We start from the raw sequence: 21,308 nt of genomic DNA on the forward strand, positions 1-21,308 counted from the left end.
AATTTACCCAAAGGAAACGAAATGAGCATACTAAGGACAGGTGTACCTCCATACTTGCAGCAGTTCAACTCATAACAGTTAAGATACAGAATCAATCCAGATGTGCCTCAACTGATCACTGCATAAAGAAATAGTGTAGATATACCCACTGCAGTACCACTCAGCAATATGAAAATAAGATGACAATCTGCCTTTCACAATGAAATGGATGCATCTGGAGACCGTTACGTTTAGTGAAATAGGTCAGTCCCCAGAAAGACCCTGTTTTGGGAGGACTAATGTATAAAGTACAAAGAAAATAAAATGTACAGGAGTAAAACTGACATTTTGAGATTTGATTATTGCATATAGCCACTGCATATACTCTTTAAAAAAGTGTTTTTTTTCTCCTCACTACTTGTTGAATTATTTATTTAGTAATGAATTAAGCTTGTGAATAAGTATAAAGAAAATTGAAAGTACAGTATTGTAAAAATTAAAAAGAAAAATTAGGGCCTGGCGCAGTAACCTAGAGTGGTTAAAGTCCTCACCCTTACATCCACTGGGATCCCATATGGTCATTAGTTCTTATCCCAGCTGCTCCACTTCCCTTCCAGCTCCCTGCTTATGGTCTGGGAAGGCAGTCGAGGGCAGCCCAAAGCCCGGTGAACCTGCACCCCCATGGGAGACTCAGAAGAACCTCCTGGCTCCTGGCTTCAAATCAGCTCAGCTCTGGCCGTTGTGGTCAGTTGATGAATGAACCAGCAGATGGAAGATCTTTCTCTGTGTCTCTCCTTCTCTCTGCAAAAAACTGACTTCCCAACAAAAATAAATAAATCTTTTAAAAAATTAAAAATAAAAAAGGAAGAAGAGTGGTAGGGAAAGAGGGAGGTTAACAACCAAATATGAAGACGTCATAGTATGTTAAATATTTATATAAATGGTGGTGGCATCAGAGATCCCAGTTGAATTCAGGCTAAAGGGAACACACCCACTGGAAAAGACAGGACTGTGGCCAACACTGCACCGATCTCCACACAGCCAGGCAGAGGACTGTGGAAGCAGCTGGAACGAAGCAAGTAGCATCTGCATAGAAACTGCCTTCAGGGGCCCGTGCAGTAGCCTAGTGGCTAAAGTCTTCGCCTTGCACATGGTAGAATCCCATATGGGCGCCGGTTCAAGTCCCGGTGGCCCTGCTTCCCATGCAGCTCTCTGCTTATGGCCTGGGAAGGTAGACAAGGACACCTGGCTTTCAATCAGCTCAGCTCCAGCTTGGAAGCGAATCAGCGGATGGAAGAGCTTCCAATCTGTCTCTCTTCCCCTCTGTATATTTCCAATAAAAATAAACAAATCTATTCTTTTTAAAAAAAGAAACTGCCCTCAGATCCTTGGGTGACCCTTGAGTTAAACAACCACAAGAAGGATGTGAAGAAGCAGCTCAAGGAAGAGTAGCAGAGAGAACCTAAAACAGTGAGCCTTAACAAATGTCAGCAACATAAATCCACTCATACACCAAGTCACAACCAAGCAGGAGTTAGCCTAGGATGCAATGCTGCTTATTGAATGCATCCTATTAATAGCCTGCATTGATTCCAGTCCATGTAACCACTGTGTGATCTGATTTTAGTTTCTTTAAACTTAAATAATACTCTACAGCTATATGTAAATGAGTTTCAGCTGCAGAGCATGACTGCTAGTAATGGGAGAATTAATTAAGAAACTTCACCACTAAATTCAGTGTAGTAGCTGGGTTAATTGAAAATATTGCCAGGCTTTCTTTTTTAGTGTAATGGGAGTTTCTAGAGTGACTAGAGAAATTCTTTACTATTCAAAACTAGATAAATATAGTTGGTGCTTGCAACAGACAGTCAACTCACAAAAGAGGTGCCGAGTTCTTCCAAAGAAGAAGTACATTTCCGGATAGAACATGGCTAGAGTTACCAACATCTGGCCAAGAAAAGAAAGGAAGTGTGTTCAAAGTTTAACTTCGTACAAAGAAATGAAAATTTTAACTAACAAGTCAGAAAAAAAAAAAAACAGCCTAAATATAACTATAGGACTTGGCAAGTTCAACCTATTCATGATTTCAGAATCTCAGTAGGTTTCCATGTAAAAAATTATCAATACTAAAAGTACTAAAAATGAAAAAGACATAGATGAGTCAGAATTTTTAAAAAGTATGAAGTTGGAGGACATACACTATTTCAAGCTAATGTCAAACTAACCAATTTTTAATATATAAGCCTACAATAAATACATACAGAGTTAAAGACAATTAATCCTAGCTGCCAGACAACCTAGCACAATTCTGATCACAGATTGCACAAATCGCTGCCAACACTTGAGAAACCACTAACATCTGAGGTTCCTAACTATTGACCTAATAACAGAACAGGCCATTTGCACTAAACTCTCCACTCAGTGGCCCAACACTGTCAAGTTGCAGTATCAATAACTGACAGAAATCTTCAAAGACTAAAAACTAGCTTTGATATTTCAAAAATTCTTCTCTAATATATTTTTAATGAAGGGCATAGAATTTTAATCCAACATGATGAGTAAAAATAGATCAAAGTCAATGTTCAAATGAAAGACAATGATGAGAATAGAGGAGAGTCAGACCAGAATCAAGGGGCACTGAGACGGGCTGGGGAAGTACTGAGAGCGACAAGGAAGCAGAGAAAGATGTGTTGAGACACAGAAGAAACAGCCAGAAATGAAGAGCTGATAGAGGCAGAAATATAAAGAAACAGAGCCATGAGCAATGGGTGGGGAGAAGCCACAAAAACACGATGGAGGCAGCCACCAAGGACAGAGATCCGGGTTCTTCCGACAGAAGGCCGAGGAGGGGTCAGCCTCCTGCCCCTCTTCAACCAGTACATTTAACACCAAAAGAAAAAGGCCTGGTGCTTCTCAGGCGTCTCTCTATTTCCAACTCCCCTTTCAAGCTGCTGCAAGCCACACTGCACGGATTTTCAACCTCCTCAGGCAATCAGGAGAGGGAGGTAGTGGGCTGACTCCAGGCCCAATTCCTCCCTAAAAGCCCCAAAGGACATTCTCCCAGAAGCAGCAGGATTCTTCTGTACAGAAACCCCCACTCTCTGAAAAATGCCCCCATCTTGCCAATCCCAACTCCAAATTGCTCAGAGACAGGCCCCTCTGCCTCTGAGCTTCAGGCATGACCACAGGACTTGGTTCTCAAAAGCCACCATTGTCTGTTAAACGAATAGGCATACAAGTACTCACATATGCATACGTTATACACAAGTTTACTATTTGTATGAACTTTTATGAGGAACGTATTCAAAGCACTGACAAACATGTTCCCCATTAACCTCCCGTCATCACTCTCATGATCCAAATGACACATTCCAGCCAAAGGCTCTTTTACCTCACATGCACAGCCTGTGGACTTTATCTTCTAATTGTCTCCCTCTTTGGCTCCCATGCCATCTATCCACATGCCAAAAGAACTATCAAGCCCTCCTGAATGCGTCTCCTTCAATTATTTCATCCTATTTCTTTCAGGAGTAATCACAGACACCCGATTTTGATATTGGGAAATGTCCCAAGTACACTCAACCCATTCCCCAAAATAATTTCCTGTCCCTCCTTCTTACCATCTCTAACAACAGCAAATTTCTCACCGCTCTCCTCACCATTCTCCTCTTCCTCTGCTTCTTGATCTCAGACAATTCAAATTATACCACAGTCCTCTATCCGAGCACCAACCCAGGGAGCCGATCATGCCTGTCTCTGATTGCCAATGCACTCTGAAACGTGTTTATGATGGCTTGTGTCGTACAGAGGTGATGATTTAATGATCTTAGTTTTCCATTACATTGTGGCTTACACAAGTAGAGGTCTCATTTACATTTTTAAGCATCCCTGGGCATGATTTAGAACCTATACACAGTAGCTCAACAAATAAGTTTACAAACATACCTTTCTGTGCTTTAATTAGTTGTTTTCCAATCTCTAGTGTCACATAGGCTGTGCCATTCAGAACTATGTCATTGATCGTCTTCCAGGCATTAGGTGACAGTCTTTCAGAGGGAGAAATAAAATTCCCTGCTGCGTTGTTTATCACGACCTAACAGATGAACAGCAAAGGTTAGAGAGACTACTGGGGATGAAGAAGTACATCTTCCCTCTAGAACTTCTTTCTTAAAGATTTATTTATTTTTATTTCAAAAGCAGATTTACAAAAAGAGAGATCTTCTGTCTGCTGGTTCACTCCCGAAGTGGCCACAATTGCTGCAGTGGGGCTGATCTGAAGCCAGGAAACAGGAGCTTCTTCCAGGTTCTCTCACGTGGGTACAAGGGTCCAAGGACTTGGGCCATCCTCACAGCTTTCCCGGGTCATAACCAGAGAGCTGGATCAGAGGTGGAGTAGCCAGTACACGAACCAGCTCACATGTGGGATGCCAGCACCAAATGTCCCATTTCTGAGACTTACTAATACAAATAATACAATGAAACTGGAGTTCGTAGTTACAAAACAATACTATGAGATTGAGTTCAGCTTTGTTATATGTCTGTGATTTCATTATTTACCAAATGTCAAAATCCTAATCCTTGTATTTACATTAAGGTAAACTATATTAGAAAACAAATACAGATTACGCATATTTACCATGTGATAATATTTCAAGGAATCTCAAATAATGCATTTTAATATCCAGTGTTATTGTAGTTGAACTGATTCAATGGAACCTGGTTAGTGACCTGTTTCTTCACTACCAAAAACTATTCTAATAATTCCACAGTAGATTCAATCACATTGGTTAGTCTAAAAATACCTCTAACATTAAAATGTATTTTCTTTCAGGATATTGAAAGAAATAACTTCTTTCCAATAAATGAACCAAATAATAGCAAATACCCAGGCAAATCTCAGTCTTATGAAAAAATTCAGAATTTTTTATAATTCTCCTCGTCTATATTGTAAGAGAGATAATCAAAATTATTAGTAAAATCAGAGCATACATCATCAAATTGGATATTGTGCTCTTAGATAACTGCTCTTCTTATTTCATAATCTTATTAAATAAAGTGAAATCAACCTTGTTTTATAATTACTAATGCACTCTTTAAGGATCCCTAAAAGGAAGTAGTGCAGTCCACCTAATTTGTTGCCTCCTTTAAATGGAACCAGCATTTTCCCAGACGTGGAAAATAGGTACTTCCCACCACAGCACTTGCTCACATCAATATATGATGTGCTTTGTACATTTTGAGGGTGTTATCAACATCAAACGCCTCTTACTTTGGCCTCCCATCCATTGTACTCACATCAGGAAGCCCTGCTACTTTGATCAGTTCTGCCACTGCATTCTGTACCATTTTAGGATCTTTCACGTCACATTGAACCGGATGAACCTGAAAATAACGAAGTGAAAAATGAACTCTTCATTCTCCAGGCTTTCGAATGCAAAGCTATGAGGAAAATACTTACATGTTGTAATCCCTACATCTGTATTTAGTGATTAAGTGACTGTTTTTTTTCTTAATGTACCTTATTTCCAGTCTGAGATGAAATCTGTTCTGCAGAAGCTTTCAGAACATCAATATTCCTGGAAGGAAACAAAGTATTTTGCTTGAGTTCTGAAAAGACTCATGTTAAAGTTGCTTTTTAATTCCTTTTTAATTCCATAAGCTAAAGAACACAAAGAATCCATGGCTCAAGGAAAAGAATTTCTGAGAAAGCACAAAAGTTGCCTTAAAACATAAATCAGTTTTAATATACTTAATACTAAAAATTAAATTCAAAATAATTTTATACATCTGATAGTAGTTACTTAATTAGCCACTTTTAAGTCAGTTATTACATATCTACTTGTAGATTTAAAATATTTCCTTGATTATAATAATTATATCTGTTCTTTTGCCCCAATAGGCTTTTGCCAAAAAATACATTCATGGCATAATGTCGGCAGTTCTTAGGCCAAATTTAAGGTTTCATATAATCTATATATATTCAGAATCTTATATGCTTGACAGCAATACAAAAATAATTTATATAGTATACACACATATGTATACATATAGACACATATATAAATTTATATACACAAAGTTTTATAGTATGAATTTAACTTTTATAGTACTTAAATGAAAATACTGTAAAACTCAAAAACCTTACAGTACAAAAACACAAAAGTTGTGGTCAATTACATTCATGAACACTTCATCCAGCTAAAATTTTATCTCAGTCAAAAAAAAAAGAAAGGATGGATTTTTCTGAGCAATCTTGAAAGTGCCAAACTTACACAGGGGCCAGGATATGGCTAAATAAGAAATTCCTACCTCGTGTTGACACACTTCCAGTATTCAGCACAACAGATGTTTTTAAAAATCCACATCAAATATTACCATACAAAGTTGATTAGCAATTGATACAGGAACCATAATCACTTCTACTGAGAACAAAACGGCCTCAGTACAGTTCATTTTAACTTCATCTGCATGAGCAGAAACAGTAGTGGACTGAATTCAGGAAATGTAAACAACTCCAGTTCCATAATGTTACTATTTCCATCATCTCAACTTACAACTGACTTTTCCCAGGTGCTTTGTTGAAATCATGCAAAGAAATCAAGTACTTTCTGGAAGAGTGAGATGCAACTCATCCACTCTGGCGCACTGCAACCACGCAGCGCAGCTCCTTTGTTGCCAAGTGGCTGCTGAGACCGACTTACCTGCTGGCTATCACGCACTGAGCACCCAGGCTGGACAGGAAGGTTGTCATTGCTTTCCCAAGGCCGGTGCCTCCCCCAGTAATGAACGCCACTTTTCCTTGAAAACTATTGGGTGGTAGCATCACTTTTTGAACGGGAGGAAAGAATTTAGCCTGGGCAGCTTCAGTGCTTTGACATAGTATTTTTGTCCCACAACTGAAAAACTAAAAAGAGCAAAAGACAGAATTGACATTTGCATTTACATATTCCACAAGAGACACGAATTTTTTAAACTTACTCTTTCATTTAAAACTAACCAGTTTTGAATGAATATAAACTCACTGCAAGCATACTATGTAATCATCTACCTTTCTGAACGTTAATAACGTCAGTAACAGACACATACACAATCACAGAGATTTTCCATGTGTTGGATGGTGAACCTAAAGGCCTGCCACAGCCAGGATGGAGCCAGGCCAAAGCCAGGAGCCAGGAACTCAACTTGGTCTCCCAACTGAGTGACAGGAACCTAAGCACCTGAGCCATCACCTGCTGCTTCGACATGTGCGCAAGGGCAGGAAGCTGAATTGGAAGCTGAGCCAGAACTCTGATGTACATTCTGATGTACAAGGCAGACATCCAATGCAGCATCTTAACCGCTGTACCAAATGCCCACCTCCGAATCTAACCTTAAAAATTCACAAAGTGGGCCCAGTGAGGTAGCCTGGCCTAGCAGCTAAAGTCCTCGCCTTCCATGCATGCCCCGGGATCCCATATCAGCACCGGTTTGTGTCCCGGCAGCCCTGCTTCCCATCCAGCTCCCTGCTTGTGGCCTGGGAAAGCAGTCAAGGATGGCCCAAAACCTTGGGACCTTGTACCCGCATGGGAGACCTGGAAGAGGCTCCAGGCTCCTGGCTTCAGATCGGCTCAGCTCCAGCCATTGCGGCTGCTTGGGGAGTGAATCATCGGACAGATCTTCCTCTCTGACTCTCCTCCTCTCTGTATATCTGACTTTCCAATAAAAATAAACAATAAATATTTTCTTAAAATTCACTAAGTACTTTTGCCTTTTAACAGGAATAACTTGAACCAAATTCACATCTCATCTTTGACTCACTCAAGAAAATCATTTTTAAATTCTTCTTGATTAAATCAAAGACCTCCTACTTTCTGCTGGCGAATAGTCTTAGAATAGACAAAATATTTACAACAGCAGCAGGGCGGTGATAGCAATGCACATTAAGCTGCCTCCTGGAATAGCCACAGCCATTACAGGAGTACCTACCTTCCCTTTTGATACAGCTTCCTTCTAAAGTGTGTTACAGGCAGTACGTGATGGCTCAGGTACTGTACATGTGTACCCGTCACCACTCTACAAGACCTTGGTGGAGGTCTTGCTCCTAGCTTCAGCCTGGCTCTGCTCTAACAACTGCGGGCATTTGGGGAGTCTGGAAATTTCTCTCTGTTAGCCTGTACTCAAATACATAAGTAAGCTTTTAAAAAAATTAAGTAGAAACAAAATCAGGATTTTTTTTTCTTCCTGTGGGTGAAGAAGGGAAATAAAAAATAACTCTCTGCCCTATTTTATATTTTATAATTTATGCTCACGATACTTTCAAAAATCACTATCATGATCACATTTAACTATAGAAACAAACTTAGTGTTAAACAGAGCTAACTTTCATTAGGTGATAATCATGTACTGCAATTAGATAGTTGGTCTGCACAGCCTAGCGGAGCCTTCACAACAAACTACTTAGTGTTCACTCTTCACAGTGACACAAATACTATATTCACCCTGTTGTACAAGAAAGGCTTCAAACATTACAAAATCAAGGAGAGTGTTTGGCACAGTAGCTAAGGTGCCAGTTAGGGCACCACATCCCAAGTTGGAGCACTGCATTCTTAAAACCAGCCGTTTACCAAAGTGCACTCTGGGAGGCAGCAAGTGACGGTGTAAGAAGATGGGTCCTTTATCCCCCTGTGTAAGAGCCAGATGGTGTTGCCAGCTTCTCACCTTCAACCTACACTTTCCCCCAGCCCCAGGATTATAGCAACCAACAGGTCAAAGTGTGCTCTGCCTCAATCTTAATCTCTCTCTCAATTATTTTTCAAAAATATTGTCAAAGTTACAGAATCGAGCTTAAAAAGTGGGCTAACAGGTTCTGGAGTCCTCTGCAAACCACCTTACATATTTCCTCTCTGTTCTCTTAAGGCCATGTCTTTTCCTTTTTAAAGACAACTCACAATGAGTGGATGGGGCTGGGGTGGGGCTGGCTCAAATCTAACATCTCCACTACTCTACACAATTATCGTCTCCAAATAGGACAGACTATGGATGTGTCCCTTGCTTTGGTTTTGTTTTTTTTTTTTTTGCTTTTTAATATTTTCCAAATCCATCCATTAAGTATAGCTTAGTTTTATAATCAGGACAAGATATTATTGAAAGAAAAAAACTGAGACCATAAGTAAAATAACTAAAGATAAATTTGTTATCTCCAGTCATATTTCTTTTCTCTTCCTGTTGACATTTTCTTTTTTATCCTTTTGCCAAAGCAACCTACAATAACCTTTTTCTACATAAATGGCAGTTTTTACTTGAGGCTGCCTCCCGCCTTCAGAACTATTACATGAAGATGATAAATCAGGAAGCATGCACGAGTAGGCTGGTAAATTCATCACTACCTAATAACAAAGAAAAAAAGGATCCTAATTTTCCAAAGTCGCTAACATTAAGTTTTTCTTATTGTATATATAATCTGATGTGGAAACTTAAGGAACTCAATTAAGACATTAACATACAGACCTTCCTTGTAAAATATTTTCTTCAGTCTCTTGACACAGGAAAAAATATAAAGGTAAAAGCAGCACATTTGACACCAAAAACTGCTGATAAGTGTTTACAACCTATCAGGTTAGCAGCATAACATGCTCTTGCTTCTCTGAGCTACTCAAAGCCCGTCCCAGGACTCCTCTCACCAAACCACAAGTGAAGAAACCACCTGCTAGTTAGCTCAATATTCTGACAATTCACGGACTCTATACAAATGTTAATTCAAGTCATTGCTTTGCCTAAGTCAGCTGCTCAACAGCAAGACTCACAGAGTCTATCAGAACTCAATGGTCACACTGTATTCAATGCCCTGTTTCTACAAAAAGGAAAAGGATGAGAAAGCAAGCTGAGCAACCTGAAACAACACTTTGGTCATTACTTTTTTCTTGTTACTTTCTTAAAAATTGATTTTACAAAAAGCTACATTTTTTTTTTGCTTTGTTGTTTTTGTAGAAATAAGTTTAGAAATAAGTTTAGAATTTCTGAAAACAGAAATCACACATTTCAAATAACAGAACTTATTTCTCCAGAGATCTTCAGGGTCCTAAAATTCGTAAAAGTCTCTGAAACCTTTCGATTTTGGTAATAATTTTTTTTTTTTAAGGATTGGAAGTTATAAGTCTAGCAGAGTAAAAGCAATCACCCACCTCTGCTCACAGACAGTATCTCATCACAGAAACGACAGTTTCCACCTTCCAGTCCTGCTAGTTACAGTAACTCTAAAGGGAAGGGACTTAGAGCCCAGTCCAGTAGCCTAGTAGCTAAAGTCCTCACCTTGCACATACTGGGATCCCATATGACCACCAGTTCTAATCCCTGAAACCCCACTTCCCATCCAGCTCCCTGCTTGTGGTCTGGGAAAGCTGTTGAGGACAGCCCAAAGCCTTGGGACCCTGTTCCCACATGGGAGACCCTGAGGAGGCTCTGGGCTCCTGGCTTCGGATTGGCGCAGCTCTGGCTGTTGTGGCTGCTTGGGAATTAATCACTGGATGAAAGATTTTCCTCTCTGTCTCTCTTCTCTATGTATCTCACTTTCCAACAAAAATAAATCTTTAAAAAAGATGAAGAGGCAGACTTTGTCAGCCAGTGGATTCTGAAAAGATTTCATTGTGCTTGGAATGGCGAGACTGACAGCAATTCAAACAGTTAAACTATGAAAGCCACTTGAGCAGTGCCCTCGGCCCTCAGCCCTCGGAGCACACCCCACATCAGTGACCTGGGACGGCTGGGAGGGTGGGTGTGGCTTCTCCCTTTGAGTCTCCCCTTACCCCAGATACAGGAAGGAAAAAAAGAATGTGGAAACAACGGTTTTACCCACTTTCCTGTAGCCCTTGACCCTATGAACCCTAACCAACTATGTAAAGATCATCAAAATTTTTAAAAAAATGTTTTCTTAATTTAAAAAAGAAGGGATTTACCAACTCTCAAGTGGCAGTTCACAAAGCGTCTGAACTTTGTCTTCTCCAACAGAAAGCAACTTTGTTCCAGTGAGATTTACACTGGGATTAAGTAATTCAGTATTTCGATGATTCTGGAATGCTTAGGATAAATATCTAAAAACCAGAGGTATGTTAGAGATCCTAAGTCAATTGTGTGGTGTTGGGATTGCCCAATGTTTTTAAACTCTGAACTCGATATTTAGAAATCAGGCAAATTCACATTCCAAAAAAACGAAGTCCAGGGTGAGCAGACGGAGCATTCTGGTGGGACACCTGCTTCCCATAGGAGTGCCCGCTGCTAGTCCCAGCTCCACTTCAGACGCAGCTTCCTGGTGACGTTCACCTTGGAAGACATACGTGGGTACGTGATGGAGGACTGAATTCCATACTCCCAGCTTCAGCACAACCCAGTCCCAGATGCTGCAGGCATTTGGGGAGAGCACCAGCACAAGAAAGATCTCTACTGATCTCAAATAAAATAGAAATGGAAAAAAAAAAATCTCTCAAAAACATTAACACCTTCCAGAGTCAAAAAGACAAAAGTCAAAGTCTTCACCCTGGCATTCACATGTTCACATCACGGTACAAACACAGCATCTAGCCACCGTCCTAACTCCGCACTGCACCAGTTCCATCAGAGAGGAGCTTTGCACTAATACATTTTCAGGCATTCACAAAATTTGCCATGCTTACCCCTATTCTGGCCTTCCCTTCTGCTGTCTCCTCAGCCTGACTCACTTCCTTTCTCAAGCTTCAAGAATCACACAGAGGCCAACACCTCTATAAAAACCATTAACAGGTGCCTCAGTTAAATAGGACCAAGGAATCCATCCCCTCACCAAGGCTTCTGGCTTGACTGTGAGCACTCAAGAAGGCAGAGCAGTTTCTCATTCATCACCAAATCAGGGAATCTGACAGCAATAAGACATACTGTAAACGTTTGGTTTATTGAATTTAATACAACTTTGCCAAGCTCCAATTATATTCAAAAGCACAGTGATGGAGACCTAGAATCTTACATGAATATATAATACAAACCCAGCTCTCTGCCCTTTGTTGAAAAAGTTAAAATAGAGGCTTCGGTTGTAATGCAATGGGTTAACTTTCCCTTGTAATACAAGGCATCTCAGATGAGCTACTCTTTCAGTCCAGTTTCCTACCAATGCACCTGCAAAAGCAGTGGACGACAGCCCAAGCAGGGGCCCATGCCACTTGCATGGGAGACACAGACGGGACTTCCTGGCCTCTTTTAATCTGGCTCAGCCTTGTGCATTGTAGCTATTTGGGAAGTGAACCAGCAGTCACTGTCACTGTGCCTTTCAAATATATAAATATTTCAATAATTTAAAAACACACAAAGAAACAGTTAAAATTTAGGGTCTTCCGATGACCCTAAATTATGGAATATTAAAAACTCATATTAGTGGCCCGGCGCGATGGCTTAGTGGTTAAGGTCCTCGCCTTGCATGCACCGGGATCAAATAAGGGTGCCGGTTCTAATCCTGGTGGCCCTGCTTCCCATCCAGCTCTCTGCCTGTGGCCTGGGAAAGCAGTCGAGGATGACCCAAGGCTTTGGGACCCTGCACCTGCGTGGGAGACCCGGAAGAGGCTCCTGGTTTCGGATTGGCTCTGCTCCGTTGCGGCCGCTTGGGGATTTAAACATCGGACAGAAGATCTTCCTCTCTGTCTCTCCTCTCTGTATATACGCCTTTCCAATAAAAATAAAATAAATATTTTTTAAAAGCTTATATTAAAGAAAAGATAAACAAAACCTATTCATACATGAGTATTAACAAGACACCTGGACATAAAAAACCTGGGTTCAGAGTAGCTCTCTCTCTCTCACATAAACACAACACACATACAACCATATTTACAAACTAAATTATATATGCAAACAATAGGAGATCTAATTTTCGTCTTATCAGACTGGAATGGCTCAAAAGCTTGCAACATACACATTTATTAGGGTCACTCTTACAATCTACTGATAGAAATCGTGGCAACTTCACTTTGGAGGTCAATTTGGCAACGCTCATCAAAATGTTAAGTGTAAATACGATTTGACTTAGTAACTTCACATACTACAATTTATCCAGTAGATATTCTCCCATTATTTGGAATGAGGGAGGAGACGGTGTATATAGAAAGACGCATTAACACAAAAATGAGCCAGCATTGTGGTACAGAGAATTAAGCAACTGCTTTACAACTCTAGTATCCCAATATGAGCATATATTTGAATTCAGCAGCTCCACTCTCAATCCAGCTCCCTGCTAATGAGCCTAGGAAAGCAGCAGAGAGGGCCCAGTGCTTGGGTCCCTGCCAAACAAGGAGGAGATGTTTGTAGATGGGTTTCCCGGTTCCTGGCTTCATGCTGGACAGCCCTGGCCTTTGTAGCCATATGGGGACTGAACCAGTAGATGGAAGATCTCTCTTTCTCTGTAACTCTGCCTTTCAAATACACAAAATCATCAGAAGTAATTAAAATGGAATAAGGAAAATAACTGTTTACAATTACACTGTGAAGGAACAAAATACTGATAAATGCAATTTAAAAAATGCAAGACTTGTAAATTGAAAACCACAAAGCACCATTGAGGAATTAAAGGCAACCTGTGTTCACAGATTGTAAAATTTAATTTTGTTAGGAAGGCGATACTATCCACCTTGACCTACAGGTTCAACAATATCCCTCTTAAAATCCATGTGGCTTTGTACAAAGCTTAAAAGGCTTCTCCTAAACTTGATACGAACTGCAGGGGATTCCAGGTCATCAAGTATATACATTAAAGCTTTGGTAATGGAAAAGACCCGAAAACAATGTATTGACATATCCAATGGCTCAGAGCACATACATGCAACAAAACACTGTTCTATAAATTATTTACTGACAGAAGAGACTAGCACTCACAATCGTGCTGCTCAAGCAGAATGTAAGCATGGCTGAGATGCATTATTTATTCAATGTTGCTGAATATCAACAATATGAAACATTACATATTGAGCGAAAACTTCAAAAAATATAGATAATATGTTCCCACTCATGTGCTTCTTTTACACTGGCTATCTTCATGCATAAATTGATACATGCCTTGACAGGATGCTCAGAAAACCATTCCAAGGAGTTGCCTCTTGAAGAGGGACTTATTAACACTATCACTGCCTATGCGGACATGCAGCTTGAACACGCAATGTGGTCATAAATTAGAACTTCATCAAAAACACTAATACAAAATAAAATCATGCATCAATGCATGCGACACAAGAGATTTAGAGCAAACCAAACCTACAGCAAGAACATAAACAGCACAGATCTGATTTCATGAGAAAGGTGAATGCCTTACGCTTACAAGTGATGGATAGAATTTCCCTATATTCTATAAGTACCCATCACTTAATGCCAAATTAATATTTTTGATCAAACCCAAATTCATCTATGAGATTTGCAGTCTGAGCCTTAACTGGAGTGTAAACATGTCAGCTTGGCAAAAACAGAACATCATATTTTCTAAAGAATGAGTATGAACAATGTACATCTTTATAATCTAAAAGTACATCACATTCACCCTGGCAATTGTGACCCTTCCATAACCACTTCCCAACATGTGGTCCTGTTACTGCAAGGTACAGGACTGTGCCATGCATGCACTGTTTTCCAAGCCCCTGTGTCATGACTACCGCAGTATGGTGTGTGTGGTTCGTGGCCAGAGGCACCTGGAAGCAGGGGAGGCAACCAGGTGCATGTACATCTAGTCTTCCAGTGCAGGTATGAAGAGTCCAGTAGAATGAGCAACTGTCTCATCCCAAATGAGAACAGCGACCCTGTACATTAAACAAGTGATTTTTTAAGATGTACTTATTCTTACTGGAAAGTCAGATGCACAGAAAGGAGGAGAGACAGAAAGCTCATCCATCCGCTAGTTCATTCCCCAAATGGCAGTAACAGTCAAAGCTGAGCCAACACAAAGCCAGGAGCCAGGAGCTTCTTCTGGGTCTCCCACGCAGGAGCAGGGTCCCAAAGCTTTGGCCCATCTTCGACTGCTTTCCCAGGCCACAGGCAGGAAACGGGAAGGGAAATGGAGCAGCCAGGACATGAACTAGTGCCCATATGTGATCCTGGCACAGGCAAGATGAGGACTTTAATCACTAGACTAGCAAGCTGCCCCCTCTACAAAAAAAAAAAAAAAGAAAGAAGAAGAAAGTTTTAAAGTGTTTCAATTCTACCCCATACATGGCTTGCCACAGGCCCTGTTAGGTTCATACTCTTTGCTTTTACGTGCATGTTAGGTTTATATTCAATGTGTTTACATATCACGTCAGCATCTCTAGCTGCTCCTGAACTTAAAGCAAGACATTGGACAGAGGCCACAGCTATTCTGAGCTTCGGCAGAGCACAGTTCTTGTTGCCACAGCAACTCGAAGGTAAGGCTGAGCAGATACAAAAGAAAGTGCCTACTGTATTCTAAGCTCCAGTAGCTAAGCTGAAGTAGGCAACCGCCAGCAGCAAAACAGAAATTACACTTTGGAGTAACAATACATGTTGTCCCAGTGAACATGAGTGCTCGAAAAAGTAGCTGCCTTGTGCTACAGGATATTATTTCTCATTCTTCATACAGTTCTTATGTGTCCACAGTTAAGAGCCAGGTATTTCCCAAATACTATACAATCAAGGGAGACAAAAATCAGAGACAAATTAGGAGCAACTTAAAGTTTTTAACTGTGGTCTTCGATCCTGCTCATGTCTCAGAGGAGTCATGTTTTTTTTGATTCTCTATCTCATCAGGCAAAACTAACATGACTAACTGTTTTGATTAGGAAAATCAGATCCACTGCTCTTGCCGATGGTTTGCTTTGATTTAAGGTTTTGCTAACATGAAAAAGTACTAGAGGTTTATTTTTTTTAATGTGGCATTATGATTGTTTATTACTCTGCCCCAAGCAGGCACTGCTCTAGACAATGGCAAGACAGCAGTAAACAGAACAGATATCGAATTCTACCTTCCAGAATGATGTAAGGCGGACAAGGTGTAAACACATTGAATGACATAGACAGCAGATAATGAGATGGAGTGTGGAGAAAACAAGGCATAGGAGAGAGGCAGAAACTGCTACTTAGAGTAAAATGGACAGCAGTGGCCTCCCTGAGCAGGTGACATTTAAGCAACGTCCTGGAAGAGGTGAAGGACGAGTTACATGGTTTCAGGCCAAGGGGAAAGCAGAGCAAAGGTTCGAGGCAGAGAGCGAAGGCAGCAAGCCAGTTCACAGGGCAATCAAGCAGCAGGCCAGTGTGGCTGGCACGGGAAGACATGTGGGAGGAGAGGTCAGAGAGGCAGAGGGCACTGGAAATTGCAGGCTGGGTGGGCCACTCTGCACAGACATGCTTTCATTCTGAATGGGAAATGGCCCACGTTTTGAGCAGAAGATTGACATCTTTTGCCAGAAGCAGTTCAAGGACTGCTCCAGCTGCTATGCTACAAAGTGCAAGGCTGGAAACAGAGATTCCGGTTCAGACACTTGTGCGGCAGACTACCCAAAAGATGATGATGGCTTAAGTCAAGAGGATGTCTGTTATCAGAAGTGGTAGAAAGTTAGCAAATCCCATTATCTGCCGAGTATGAGGGTCCCCACAAGTCAGAATGCCATGAGTCATCACTCTGTCTAGCGTTGCTTGGTCTGATTCCATCTTCTTGCCTCAAGCACAGCCTCATCACACTTTGACCTATTTCACTAAGAGCAAATAAAACAGATCTCCTATTTACTGAGAAGATCATGTTCCTCCGATTGAGAGTTTCTACACACCTCTGACCTTCACCCGACCACGACAGTTACTGCTGCAATGTCTTTGTGCGCCAGAAAGAGTTCAAGTTCATCGTAAGATACAAAAAGGAAACGCAGAGCTGTCTGATAAGCAGACACTGGTCTAAGAGAGCCCACAGATGACATAACTAAAAGCGGACAACTTGTGTAATATAGGAGTTGACCTGTGGCAGCTAGGAACGAGTCAGCGAGGAGTTGAACATGGCTGTCTTCCAGTTTAAGTGACAGCATGGGCGAAATACTTCCCCGACCATGACTGAGTTGAGGTGAAAAGACCCAAAGGAGATGGGCTAGAAGGCTGTGCCCTGGAACGGCAGCTTGCAGCAGGACTGTGGAATAACCACATTCTAGCAGCCAAGATGCTCTAGCAAATGCAGTTTTGAAGCAGGATCCCCCAACAGCACCTGTGAGCTGCCCAAAGTCCCGATTCTTTCTTTTTTAAGATTTATCTTTACTGGAAAGTCATATATACAGATAAGAGGAGAGACGGAGAGAGGAAGATCTTCGATCCGTTGATTCACTCCAGTCCACTGATTCAGCAATGGGTGCAGCTGAGTCAATTTGAAGCCAGGAGCCCTGAGCCTCTTCGGGTCTCCCATACGGGTGCAGGGCCCCAAAGTTTTGGGATATCCTCAACTGCATTCCCAGGCCACAGGCAGGGAGCTGGATGGGAGGTGGGGCTGCTGAGATTAGAACCAGCACCCACATGGGATTCCAGTGCATGCAAGGCAAGGACTTTAGCCGCTAGGTTACCGTGCCATGCCCCAAAATTTCCAATTATTTTAACTCCACACAACACTCTTTTGTCCCTCTCTCCTGCCTCATGTCCCTTCCTGAACACAACTGCTTCCTCTCACCTTACCTTTCCACAAATTGTTCAATACCATCTCTTTACCCCACCCTTAAAAACACTGCCACCACAGTAGGTGCGGTGGCATAGCATGCTGAGCCTTCACCTGTGGCCCCAGCACCCCATATGGGCGCCAGTTCTAGTCCCAGCTGCTCCACTTCCCATTCAGCTCCATGCTTATGACCTGGAGGATAGCAGAGAATGGCTCAAGTCCTTGGGCTCCTGCACCCATGTGGGAGACCTGGAAGAAGCTCCTGGCTCTTGACTTCAGATAAGCTCAGCTCCAAGGCACTGTGGCCATTTGGGAGGTGAACCAGTCCAAACTTTGTAAAATCTCGTTTTGTATAATCTTCCTTTCAAAAAAAGGTAAATAAACCTTAGAAGAAGAAATGCTCTACCGCCTTCCCTGACACTCCCAGAGAGTATGAGCACTCGCACCTCCACCTTTCTAACTGAACTAACTCCAAGTCAGTTTCGGGGTCCCCCTCAGCGCTCCAGGGCTGGCATCGCTCTCCCCTCTTCCTCACCCACCAAACCCTTACCCATGGGGAGGGTGGGAAGGGAAATCCCTCAACCTACAGAACTGGGTCATGGAAAAAAAAAATTTTTTTTTAATCCTTACACGTCTTCCTCCAGACACACTGGCCTCAGCTCTCAGAAAAAGGACAGGGTTCTGGGCGTTTCTTTACGTTTTCTCTGAGCCCTTTCCCAGCTGTCCTGTTTACAATAATAGGCCCTATAAAGGCATGCTGGCAAAATTAGACAAAAAAGTACAGGGAAATCAGTGAGGGCCAGCAAGATTTTGTAGGCTACAAAGGGGACTTTGCAGACAGCTCATGTTTTCTTTCTGGTTTTATTTCCTTTTTAAGTGAAACTTTCACTTTTCTGTAAATTTGTATGCAGACTTTCAATTTTCCATGAAACTGTATTCAGGTTTAACTACACAGCCCAACAGTGGATTTTCAGACAAAGCAAAGGCCCTCCGCGGGACCCTCTCTTCTTCCACCTCCACCTGTTCACAACTTCAAAACTTGCAAGGATGTGAAAACCTTGAAGCCCTGTCCCCACAACTCCCCACCCCGCCCCGGGCCCCACGCTCTCCTTCTCCCTTCTTTACACACAGACTTCATCTGACTATGGAGTAAGACCTCAGGCAGCTTTCTGCTCGCCTGCCCTCCGGTCCCAGGGACACTCCGCGGGGCTGCAAGGCGCCCGGTCTCCTCACCATCCCCGCTGCCCGCGCCACTGAACTCCTGTCCCCTCTCCCCGGGCGCCCCGGGGTCGCCAGCTCCCTCCGCTCCTGCAGCCTGGGACCCTGATCCTCCCTCCTCGCGAGCTCCCCGGGGGCCAGCTCGGGCCAGGCGTTCGCGAGGAGCGAGCTCGACCTCCTGCCCCTCCGGAGCTGCCTTACCCGCCGAGGAGCGAGGCTACAGGGCAGCCGGGACGCCCCGGTAGAGAAAATCAGGCGCCAGGAAGCCATGCCTCCGTCGGAACTTTGGCCGGAAAGCAGCAACCACAAGGGGCGGGCCAGGAAGAGCAAAGTTCCGGGGCTGGGCGGGGAGCTGGGATCTGCGGCTCTGGCCCGCTTGGGACTGTCTGGATTAACTCTTGGCCCGTCTGGATTAACTTTTCCCAGACGCGGCTACAGCCTCCGGAGCGCCAACTTGCCGCCGGGCACTCTGCCCCCTGGCACCCAGCGCCGCGGGCCTCCGGTCGCGGGCTGGCCTCGCCAGGGGGCGAGCCGCACAGGCGTGAAACACAAACGCACACACTCTGGGACAGCATCGTCCATCTGTGGGTGGTCACTCCACCAACAGCCCAATTTTGCTTTGGAATCCTCTGATGGAAAGCACCTATCTGGAATCAGAGTCATGATTGAACATTGACTGTGACACATTTAGTGTGGAAAAGAGTTCTTTGGCTATTTTGAACATTCCTACTCCCTTTGGAAGGCACTGCTTTTGTCTTCCTCACCTCATCCAAATCCCTACCAGGTAATATTTGCACTTGAAAATGCAAATGAGTAATAATCATAGCTATGCAAATGAGTACAGCCCTTGTGGAGTTGTTCTCCATGTACATCTGAGGGAAAGGAAATGGACATTTGTGAGAAACCTTTTAGCTCCCATTTCATTGCAGCATTGTCCACAGTAACCAAGACATGGAATCAACCCAGGTGTCCACTGCTGTACGAGTGGATAAAGAAAACTTCATAGAGTGCACACATATGCACACACACACAGAGGGAGAGGCCAGAGAGAGAGGCTGTACAATGGGCATTGACACACAGACCAAAACAGTAAGTTCTAGTGTTCCAGAGCAGTGTTGGGGTGAAGGAACTGCATGCAGAATATAATATATCCTTGTGGATGAAAGAACTGGGAGAGAAGAACTGACAGGCCCCAAACACAAAGGGAGGATGAGAAAGGGGAAGGCAAGTTACCTGGGCTCGCTGTTTTACACTCTGGAATTGTGTTGAAAAACTGCACTGTATCCCACCAACATACATGATATTACATGTAAATCAGCCGTTTAAAATCATTTAAAGCTTAAAAATAATAGAGAAGAGAAGAAATGACTAGCAAACAAAAAATAAAATTCTTGTGGCTAAGTTAAACTTTCAAGTAAGAGGGACACTGAAATGAGCTAACACATTCAAATGCAATGCTATCAACATGAAAGCATGAAAGCATCTATCAAAAATGCAACTCCAATGAAAGTACCATCTGAAAAGCAGTTACCACCAACAAACTGTGGGTGTTGATGTTTGAGTTCATACACAGGACACTGTTTTTATTTTTGTAAAGACTTGTTTTATTATTTTTGGAAAGTCAGATATACAGAGAGGAGGAGAGACAGAGAGGAAGATCTTCCGCTGTTTCACTCCCCAAGGGGCTGTAATGGCTGGAGCTGCGCCGATCTGAAGCCAGGAGACTCTTCCGGGTCTCCCATGTAGGTGCAGGGTCCAAGGCTTTGGGCCGTCCTCACCTGCCTTCCCAGGCCACAGACAGGGAGCTGGATGGGAAGTGGGCCTGCTGCAATTAGAACCAGCACCCATATAGGATCCCAGTGTGTGATGAGGGATCTCATCATGGGCAAGGTGAGGACTTTAGCCACTAGGCTACCACATTGGGCCTAAATACACACAGAACTTTGACGAAGCTATTGAATATGTACTACAACACTGCAGGGTTAAAATCATCATAATGAGTGAACAGAGCGTCCTCCAGAATTGGAGGCAAAGAAGCAGTTGCAAGTTTAGAAGAATAAGGAACATCTGAAATGGAAAATGTGCAAGGATTACAGCTAAACCATCAGAACATCAAAAGAAAACAAGACCTTCAACACAGAATTCAGAGTACCACAAATGATAAAGATGTTAATAAACATAGAAGCTAATCTTACAATTCTTTTAATAAAAAGTAAAATCCATTGTTAACTCTGTAGCTGACAAGAATATTGAAGATATATCATCTAGAGCCCGGTACCGTAGCCTAGCGGCTGAAGTCCTCTCCTCACACACACTGGGATCCTATATGGGCACTGGATCTAATCCCAGCGGTCCCACTTCCCATGCAGCTCTCTGCTTGTGGTCTGGGAAAGCAGTCGAGGACGACCCAAAGCTTTGGGACCCTGCACACGTGTGGAGACCCGGAAGAAGCTCCTGGCTCCTGGCATGGGATCGGCTCAGCTCTTGCTGTTGGAGT

The 21,308-nt window shown here is 42.7% G+C and overlaps 1 protein-coding gene across 1 annotated transcript in view; it reads right to left on the bottom strand.

The window, feature by feature from the left end:
• DECR1 (2,4-dienoyl-CoA reductase 1) overlaps positions 1 to 19,165 on the bottom strand; it is a 37,795-nt gene extending 18,630 nt beyond the window's left edge. The window contains exons 1-5 of the mRNA XM_004597220.4: positions 19,013 to 19,165; positions 6,681 to 6,883; positions 5,498 to 5,555; positions 5,275 to 5,361; positions 3,925 to 4,072 (exon numbers count right to left, since the gene is read on the bottom strand). Coding sequence (XP_004597277.3) covers positions 3,925 to 4,072; positions 5,275 to 5,361; positions 5,498 to 5,555; positions 6,681 to 6,883; positions 19,013 to 19,081 — 565 coding nt within the window. The 5' untranslated portion in view covers positions 19,082 to 19,165. The remainder of the gene's footprint in view (positions 1 to 3,924; positions 4,073 to 5,274; positions 5,362 to 5,497; positions 5,556 to 6,680; positions 6,884 to 19,012) is intronic.
• Positions 19,166 to 21,308: the final 2,143 nt, after the last annotated feature.

The sequence above is a fragment of the Ochotona princeps genome, chromosome 9 (assembly GCF_030435755.1).
Source record: "Ochotona princeps isolate mOchPri1 chromosome 9, mOchPri1.hap1, whole genome shotgun sequence".
NCBI classification, from domain to species: Eukaryota; Metazoa; Chordata; class Mammalia; order Lagomorpha; family Ochotonidae; genus Ochotona; species Ochotona princeps.